Source organism: Podarcis muralis, chromosome 4 (genome assembly GCF_964188315.1).
Source record: "Podarcis muralis chromosome 4, rPodMur119.hap1.1, whole genome shotgun sequence".
Taxonomy (NCBI): domain Eukaryota; kingdom Metazoa; phylum Chordata; class Lepidosauria; order Squamata; family Lacertidae; genus Podarcis; species Podarcis muralis.
Window position 1 is genome coordinate 58988473 of NC_135658.1, and position 9388 is coordinate 58997860.

Below are 9388 nucleotides of genomic sequence, written 5' to 3' on the forward strand. Positions count from 1 at the left end.
CTATATCTGAGGGCACCCTTCCTGAATCCCAAAATGGTTTTTGACCTTCTAGGGGGGACAGAGGGTATGATTTTCACTGCTCGACAGTTTCAAGAAAAATGCAGAGAGCAAACCCAACCCCTGTATATGGTGTTTATTGACCTGACTAAGGCGTTCGACACTGTAAATCATAATGGAATGTCCTCTCCCTTGAAAACGTCCTCAAGGAATGTCCTCTCCTTGAAAAATACACACAAAAGACCGCAGGTGGGTGGTGGAACCAAAAGGGTTAATACCTAAGAGGGTCTGTAGAGCTGGAAGCATCTTTCAGATATTTGGGGCCTATGTTGTTTAGGGTTTATAATAAAATTGCATGTTAAAGTTGCATGCCTTGGCAGACTTGCCAAAACAAAAACGTCTGTTGCAGGTGCTGAAAACAACATGGTGATGGCACTTGCCTAATATTAATTGGCAGGGCGTTTCAGAGTGTAGGTGCAGAATGGTCATTATGTGGCACTTGTAGAAGTGCCAGCTGCACAGATCGAAGACCTCAAATGGGCGTAGATGGGGTAAGGCGATCCTTCAAGCAAACTGGTCCCAAGCTGTTGAAGGCTTTATATACTAATAATAACACCTTGAATTTGACCTAGTAACAAACCAGCAGCCAGTACAGATCTCTGAGCAGAGGTGTAATATGCTGACAGGGTCTCACTCCTGTTACCAGTCGTGCAGCATTCTGCACTAACTGCAGTTTCCAGACCAAGCACAAGGGAAGCCTTACATAGAGTTCATTGACGAAATCAAATCTTTAACGGTGCCTGGACTACTACTGTACTGTGGTCAAGTCCATCAATGGCTGTAGCTGTTGTACCAGCCAAACTGACAAAAGACATTTCTAGTTCTTACATTCAGACATTACTGAAATATTTGTCACTGCAGATTTGCTTCAAGTATCTGTCATATCATGAGAAACCATCAACCTGCCTGTATAAGGCCCACTGTTAGAATCACATCCATAACTTGAAGTTGCACTACTTTCTTGCTTTTTCCAAAGCCTCTAGTTAATGGATTAGTTACCTTTATACCCAGGCCCTTAGAATAATTGGTTTTCCTGGCGGGTGGTATTTTTATTCTTTTCTCCCTTCAGTCCCACAGCTCCAACGCATACACCAATGTGGCTTAATCTGTAGCAGCAGAGTGATGGACTCTGTTGCAAGCTCTCTGTGTATTATTGTCAGCTGTGCCTCCAGTGACAAAAGCTGGTTCCCAAAGCGTCTGCAGACTGTATGCTTGCTCCTTCAAGGGGAGTACAACCGTCTCCAGGGCAGGCAACTGGCTAATTTCTCAGACACGGGTGTTACATATGTAAAAAGACAATCAGAAACTGGAGGTGTACAGTGGCTGTGTACACACTCCCATTTACTCCCACATGCTCCTGTTGCTGGTTTGGGAAGTGGTGTACACACACACCAGCTTCAATCCAAATAAAGAAACAGAACAACCTAGTTGTATTTTAAGCCAATAACGTGCCTTGCATCCAAACAAAGCATTGAATTGGATATTAGTTTAGATGCTGCTTTTTAAAAAGGCAACAATATCTGAAATGGTTCATATAGTTTCCATTGGATCTAAAAAAGAATTCATTACATATCAGAAGTCTGTTACCTGCCAATGCAATTCATCCAATAAAAAGGTATTATTAGAATGAAGCACAAAGACTCCTTTGTAAATGAATGACAGTTTTATTATGCACACAGCTAAAAACAAAAGTAGAGAGGTCCCCTCACACTTTAAAACTTTTTGGTTAACCTAAACTGTTCATCACCATCTGTAAAAGAGTAGATTGGGATAAAAACTTGTGTTATTTGGCTGTTATTATGCATGTATCGCCTAAACACCAGCTTCTGGGCTACGATATTTCATTATTTATCTGCAAACTGTTGTTGTATGCTGAAATAATTTAATAAAAATAAAGAACACTATAAAAAGGTATTATTTGAAACATTTTGGATATTGCCTGTCCTAGGGATCAACAGACAGTATTTCTCCAAAATTGGAAACTAACAAGGGATGTTGACGACCTTGGGTCTGAGCTGAAAGGTGTCAGCAGAGCAGCTTCTTAGTTTAAAAATGGGGTTCTTTACCTATGTTTCAGGGGATCTGTACCCAAAAAATACTTTTTTCTCCCAATGCTGTAAATAAAATTTGTATGCATATTTTGTGTTTAGTGTTTGTGCATATATGTGTTTGTGTATATTTTTTCTGGGGGGTCCATAGCTTTCATCAAGTTCTCAGAAGAGCCCATGACCCAAACATGGTTAAGGTTTAAAAGAAACATGACAGCATTACCTAATCTCAGCAAGCAAGGATATTTTAGTTTGCCTGAATGAAAGCCTCCCAATTCTCTAATGGCCTAACCCCGACTCGTTTTTCAGGATGGCTCCGATGCCTTCCAACAGCCTCCTGCCAAGCAGGAAATCAGCAAATGTGAAGCTTTTCTCGCCCATTGTATCTGCGCTGACAGCTTCACCTGCCGAACTGCTGCTTGTCGTGACGCAGCTTTTAAATGCCAACACAGCCCCGGCGGGCGGGGAGGGGAGGGGAGAGTGAGAGAGAGAGAGGGAAAAAAGCCCTGACAGGAGCACAAGCTCCATTGCCGCTGAAAGGAAGGCGGCGCGCGTTACATAACCTGGTGTGGCCGCGCAAAGGGAGCAGCAGTGCAGCTGGAATCAAGCAGGCGCTTTATCCGCTGCAGGGACAGCGCAGATTCGAAAGGGAGGGCGACAAATTTCAGGGGCAATCTTATTAAGCCAACTTGCTGCGGAAGGAGCCCAGTGGGTTTTTTTTTAAAAAAGACAATTTTCAAGTCAATTACAAAACAGCAAGAGCCGCCTATGAATCATAACATACCAGAAAGTGGGGTGGGGGCATTAAGTCCCATTTAACTTATTGCGATTTTCTTCGGGGTAAATATACACGGGGGATGTTTCGCCGACAGCCCGCCATTTCCAGGGCACGGGCGGCAGCAGCGGCTCTCCCAACGCCTTTCCCACGAACTCTCGTCATGGGTGACGGAAAGGACAAGCGGGAGCGGCGGGCGCTTCGCTGCCATTTTGCGCATCCTTGCGCTTTTTTATGGCAGGGGAGACGGAGAAGCCGCGTGCTGCACTGAACCGAACGGGAAGGCTCGGAGCGCGTCACGTGCCCCAGAGCCTTTTCCGCGGAGTTCAAGTACCCGGATGCCGGAACTACATTACCCGTCAGGCCCCTGACGCCTCTACGCCTGCCGCTCGCCGTCCAGGCCGGAAGGACTTGGTGGCGCCGTGACCTCCGGAGCTTCCTTCTTTCCGAGCCAAGCCCCGGCTGAGGTAAGACACGAAACAGGCCTCGGGAGCGTATCCGTGTCCATCGGGGCCGCGGCGGCACCCCGCCGGCCATCCATGGCCGGCATCGACCTCCGCTTCCCCTGGCCGGTTTCGCGGCGGGAACATTTTGCGCTTCTTTTCGTGCGGCTCCCATGAACGATTCGCTTCCCGCTGCCGGGCGAGCCTGGATTTGCCTTTGGCTGCCGAGGCCACGAGCAGCGGAGGGTGGGCTCCGACGGGAGACCGAGCTCGAGGGGAACAGGCGGAGGGGGATATTTCTGTCCTCGTGATTTTGTGTTTTAAAAAATGTCTGTAACGGCAGCCATTCAGGGCGATCCCTCAGAACTGAATAGAATAACACAGTTAGAGGATTCTTAAGATATATGAAACTCCTGCTGTCACAAATATTTTTCTTCTACTCCGTTTTAGTCAAAGGCCCTGTTGCATTTTTAAAATAAGCTAACTTTCATATTGCAAGTCTTTAAGCTTGAGGTCCATATACCAAGAATAACTTGGTGCAGAAAGCAGTACTGTATGAGTTGCAAACATTTTCATTGAAAAACTTTCAAAAGAACATAAACACATTGGGGTATGTGTTTGTGTGTATTTAACCTGTACTGTGCTGTGTGAGACCATGACTATAGAGGAGAAAGTAAGTTCCCATACAAAAAAGCTGCACTCTCAAACTTTGGCATTTGAGAGGGCTTTGAGAAACCATAAATAGTGCATTAGATTGATAGGAACACTGTGTGTGAGATCTAGAAATACAGTTAAAATACTTGTGATATAGAAAACAAGCACACTAGATACTGAAAGTGAAAGATGGGTGGGATAGAGACCCATACTAAAGAATCTTACTACACTAGAGACAGCTGCATTTTCTAAATAAGCATCCTAATAACTATTTATTTTCAGGTTCACAATGGGCCGTGTAATCAGAGGTCAAAGAAAAGGTGCGGGGTCAGTGTTCAGAGCCCATGTGAAGCACAGGAAAGGCGCAGCAAAGCTGAGAGCTGTAGACTTTGCTGAAAGGCATGGCTATATCAAAGGCATTGTAAAGGCAAGTACCAAGTTGTTTGGATGTTCTGTTTCTATTCTTGTAACATACGTTTTAAGACATCATAATCCCCTTTTCCCTAATAAGAGTAGTTATTAGCAGTTTATACAGTCAAGAGAACTAGTGCAGGCAGTATTATTTTGTTATGCATACTTTTGTGAAATTCTAAAGTACAAAATTTCTGAAATGATTTGATGTTTTTAAGATTGACACAGTATGTATTAATACGATGCATGTTTATATTTGTATTTTATCATCTTGATGAATCTGTTGGTATGTTGAATGTGGGTTATTTAAATATTAACATCTACATAAAACCACTGTCAGCAGTATGCAAATCATACTATCTTGTTTCCATTTAATAATACCATGGAGGCTATTGAAGTCAGTATCTGGAGGCAGTCTAGGGGGCAGTGAGAACAAACAAGTTGAGGTTGAGACCCAGACAAGACTTGAGGCACTGACTGTGGGTAAGGAAATAAACTGCATCATGACATGGTTTATAACTTACCTTGGATGGGGAATTCTGCAGTGGCCCCCATATCTCCAAAACTCAGTCAGTAACCTGTGCTCTGACAGGCTCCAACATTGCAGGTCTTAAGAAAAATCCTAAAGTCACACTATATTTTCTTAATGGTTTTGTTCTGCTGATGGTTGATAACAATAGAAAAACGAGATGGTAGGGAAGAAGGTAAGTGCATACCAATAAGGTAGTTCTGAAAAATATTTAAGCTTGCTTGAGAGCAAGACAACTATAGGCTTCCATTTAAAAGGCAATGGCAGAGTTGAAAAGCACTGAGGCTAAGGGACAAAACTTTTGATTGATTTAGGGGAGGATTGCCTTTATTCCAACTTTGTTTAACCTCAGTGATTCCCAAATGGAAAATATGTGGAAATGAGGCAGCTCGTAAGTTATGTAGATATGTAATATTACCTAGTAGGGCTAAGCAGTTATCTCAAATGCCTGGCCTTTTGATCTGGAAAGTGCATGTAATTCACTGAGTATATTGGCAGTGTTGCTAACTATCTGAAATTATAAGATTCTTAAACTGTATTTATATTTCAATAGGATATAATTCACGATCCTGGTCGAGGAGCTCCTCTTGCCAAGGTTGTTTTCCGTGATCCGTACAGGTTTAAGAAACGCACAGAATTGTTCATTGCAGCCGAGGGCATTCATACTGGGCAGTTTGTTTACTGTGGCAAGAAAGGTGAGTAAAGACAATAAACAGTTGTGCATATTTTTGGAAATAGGTAACTTGAAAATGTAGATTTCAAGAGAGGTGGCACATTAGAGTGATACTGCAGCTCTAAAAAATGTTTTTCATGTGTACAAATCTTTTAGCTCAGCTCAACATTGGCAATGTCCTGCCCGTTGGTACTATGCCAGAAGGCACAATTGTCTGCTGTCTTGAAGAGAAGCCAGGTGATCGTGGTAAACTGGCCCGTGCTTCTGGGAACTATGCCACAGTTATCTCCCACAATCCTGAAACCAAAAAAACCAGAGTGAAGCTGCCTTCTGGGTCCAAGAAGGTGATCTCCTCTGCAAACAGAGCAGTTGTTGGTAAGTGTTGCCTCATATGTATGCTAGGTTTTATGCCTTATAAGCTGAAGTGTTTGTAGTTTAAGGACACTGCAGTACTTGCAGAATCTGGATTGTAGTGGTGTTCTGGCGCTTCCAACTAATAACACTTCGAAAAAGGGCTTAACATGGAGGAGGTTTTCTGCAAAACTCAACCGAATTGGCTATTTACTACAACAGCAATCCATGATATCACCATTTTACTAACTTTCTTATACTAATTTAAGGCCTGTAGTGAAAGAGAAGAACATGACCATGACTGATTATTTGGAGCTTAAGATTTTCCAACTGTCGAGTCAAGCAAATTCATTTGAGAGTCTTTGATGTTCTTTATTGAATAATTGTGACTTTGAGTTGGCAGCTGGGTGTCTTAAAAGAGAAATTTTTTTAGCATATATTATTTTGCATTGAGTCTGACCTCTTTAGTCTCTGTTGACAGCAGAAGGGCATTGTTGATAGACAATGGGCATATTGCATTGCAAGAATGAGAAGGTGATTAAGCCCCTGACATTGTTGTATTCTTATTGGTGTCTTGGTATTTGTCACTATAGCTGCTTGTAAGCACTTAAGAAATTAGAATCCAGGCTTTAAAAATGACATTGCACAAAATGTGTTCTGTGTCATTATTTAATACTGTGTTGCCACAGCAGTGGTCACCAACCTCTGATTTTTCCCCTCTTTTTTTTGCCCTGGGCACATTTGGAATTAAAAAAAAAATGTTTTACTGCAAATTATCCAAATATACAATAATGAAGAAATATACAGAAAAAGGAAAGTGTATAACTAATAACAATCATAACAGCATAAATATAATACAGCTACAGGTAATCACATAATATTCCACTTTTAGCTTTTCTTTGTGGATTACACAAATTTGGAATTTTGAGAGTGCCATGGACATTACTCCCTCTGGTTGCTTTTTTCCTGCCCACCCAAAAAGCGAACATAGACAAACTTCCACTTTTCCAGGTGGTCTGGATAAAATCATTCAGCAGAATTAAAACAGATCCTCTTGAATCTGCATGGTTTTACATGGTCCCCCCCAACAAAAGCATTGTCAAATTTTAGCTTAAAAAGGTAGACTTCACAGAATCATTGCTTGCCAGCACCGGGAAATCATTGATCCATGGCATGTATCATGATTTTTACATAGTACGACAACAGAATCACAGAATACATCTGTGATCTGGTTATGTGTGGATAGATAATGGTTTTGATGGAATCCCTATAAACAATGGGGTTCTGTGTTTTGGATCCATGTTTCTGCACCATGGTGACACTAGAAAGTACTTTATGTGACGTTCATTCAATGGAGACTGATGCAGTATGTGATAATATGGTGGTAAGAGAACCTGTAGGAAAAACTTTTAATTTCAAACATATACATTTACTCAAGTTTCTTAATTCATTGTCTTCGGACTTCACTTTTCAGTCTTATTTTTCTTCCCCCAGGCTAGATTGCTTCACTTTCCCTACTTACCCTTCACAAGTCACTCTGCTTTCTGATCAGGAGCCAATCTGAGCCTTAGAATGCACATAGTGCTGAAAGAGTGAGTGGGAAAGGTCCTACCACTTCTTCCTTTAGCCTTGATGTGGGAGGTGGTGGCTGTGTTCTGTTCTGAGATCTATGGGTATAAGGCAGTATACAAATAATAATTGCCACCCCTGCCACCTTATAACGGAGTCTAAGAGACTTGTGGGCAGCCTCAAGGGCACACATTAGCATCCTCAGTGCTGCAGTCTCATTTAGAAGTCTGATCACAGTACTACATATGGAAGGTTCAAATATTTTTACCAAAGTGAACTGTGAGACAATATGAAAGCATTTCCCAGAAGCAAAGCAAATGGAAAGTTTCGAATGAAATAATTTGGTAAACATTGTGTATTGCTACTATTAGTGCCGAGCACTTGGAAGGCCTACAAAGAGCATAACTAACCATGTTTAATGGGAACAGTTAAAGCGCTAATACTGTTTTTGGAAAATAATAACAGGGGAAATCTCTTGCAAAAAATCTTCCAGGTATTGTTGCTGGTGGTGGTCGTATTGACAAACCTATCTTGAAAGCTGGACGGGCTTACCACAAATACAAGGCAAAGAGAAACTGCTGGCCACGTGTCCGTGGTGTAGCTATGAACGTAAGTCTTTCTTGCACCTGCTTCCTCTGGTTACTTAACCTACTACCTTGATACACTGATGGTGGTTCGCAGTTTTAAGATGTAATCTATTTTAGTGACATTAGACAAGGAAAATGGAATGGAGAGGGAGAAGAAATGTAATCAGACCTGGCTAGTGACTCCTCCATAGTATGGAGAATACAGTTCCACAAGGATAGGAACCAACAGGTAGCTGGTTCCAACAAAGATAGGGGATTGCACTGGTTCCTCCTGCAGATGAAGCCAGATAAAATGGCTGCTAATGGAGATAGTGCTAATATGCCCTAAGTGTCCATCCAAGTTTTCTTTACAACCAATACATTAATGAAGCAAGCTAAGTTTTAAGGCTTGTAATTCAATATATATATATCTGTAGTGGTGTTGTCCCCATAACGAATGTTTAAAAAAATCAGCATTCAGTTCAAAGGTAAAACAAGCTAAGTTGTTAAATCAACAGCAGAATGTAACACCTTCACTTTGTAGCATTTCCTGAAGGTCATCAAATCACGCCTTTTATCTAAGCAAACTATGCAGATGGAGCTTAGTGATAAACTTTGTTGCTGGTTTCTCTCCCCCCCCCCCCTTTTATTTTATTTTTTTGTATTGGAAATAATTTCCTGCCTTATTTTTTACTCTGGTTGCTGCTTTTCTTTCATAGCCTGTTGAACATCCCTTTGGTGGTGGTAACCATCAGCACATTGGTAAGCCTTCAACCATCCGGAGAGATGCTCCAGCTGGTCGCAAGGTTGGTCTCATTGCGGCCCGTCGTACTGGCAGACTGCGTGGAACAAAGACCGTGCAGGAGAAGGAGAACTAAATATTCAGTTCAATATATTCATAAAGAAATAAATGCCACCTTTTGTTCAAAACTGGTACAATGTGTGTGAGAGGCATTTTCTTTTTAGTTTTAACAGTTTGTCTAAACATTTTATAGACGTGTAAATGGTCCTGAAATTTTAATCACCTTACAAAGGAACTGTTTTAGATTGTGTATGAAGTTGTCCAGATAGCTCAAGTATCTGCTAGACCAGTTTGAGAACAGGAAGCAGGACTTTGGGCCTTTCGTCTGATCCAGCAGGTCTTTGTGCTCTTTCAAGCAGCTTCAGGAAGGCAAGATCTAAAACTTGGTTCTTAGTACACAATGCAACATTCTTACACTTTGCTATATAGCAAAGACATGTCAAATGGGAGTAGAAAGAGAGTGATATGCTTAGATTAATGGCAAAATAGAATCCTTTAAACAGTTCTATA

General features: G+C 41.7%; 1 protein-coding gene across 1 annotated transcript; it reads left to right on the plus strand.

Annotated features, from left to right (window-relative positions):
• Positions 1-4259: 4259 nt before the first annotated feature.
• On the plus strand, positions 4260-9009 carry RPL8 (ribosomal protein L8). The gene is made up of 5 exons (XM_028727361.2): positions 4260-4404; positions 5471-5612; positions 5747-5965; positions 8004-8119; positions 8796-9009. The coding sequence occupies exons 1-5, from the start codon at positions 4267-4269 to the stop codon at positions 8952-8954; spliced, it is 774 nt and encodes a 257-aa protein (XP_028583194.1). The 5' UTR covers positions 4260-4266; the 3' UTR covers positions 8955-9009.
• Positions 9010-9388: the final 379 nt, after the last annotated feature.

Excerpts from the sequence above, each read along its gene's own strand:
- RPL8 (XM_028727361.2), top strand. The coding sequence starts at position 4,267 with ATGGGCCGTGTAATCAGAGGTCAAAGAAAAGGTGCGGGGTCAGTGTTC. Across the intron at positions 5,613-5,746 it reads TGTTTACTGTGGCAAGAAAG|CTCAGCTCAACATTGGCAAT; the intron begins GTGAGTAAAGAC and ends CAAATCTTTTAG. Across the intron at positions 5,966-8,003 it reads TGCAAACAGAGCAGTTGTTG|GTATTGTTGCTGGTGGTGGT; the intron begins GTAAGTGTTGCC and ends AAAATCTTCCAG.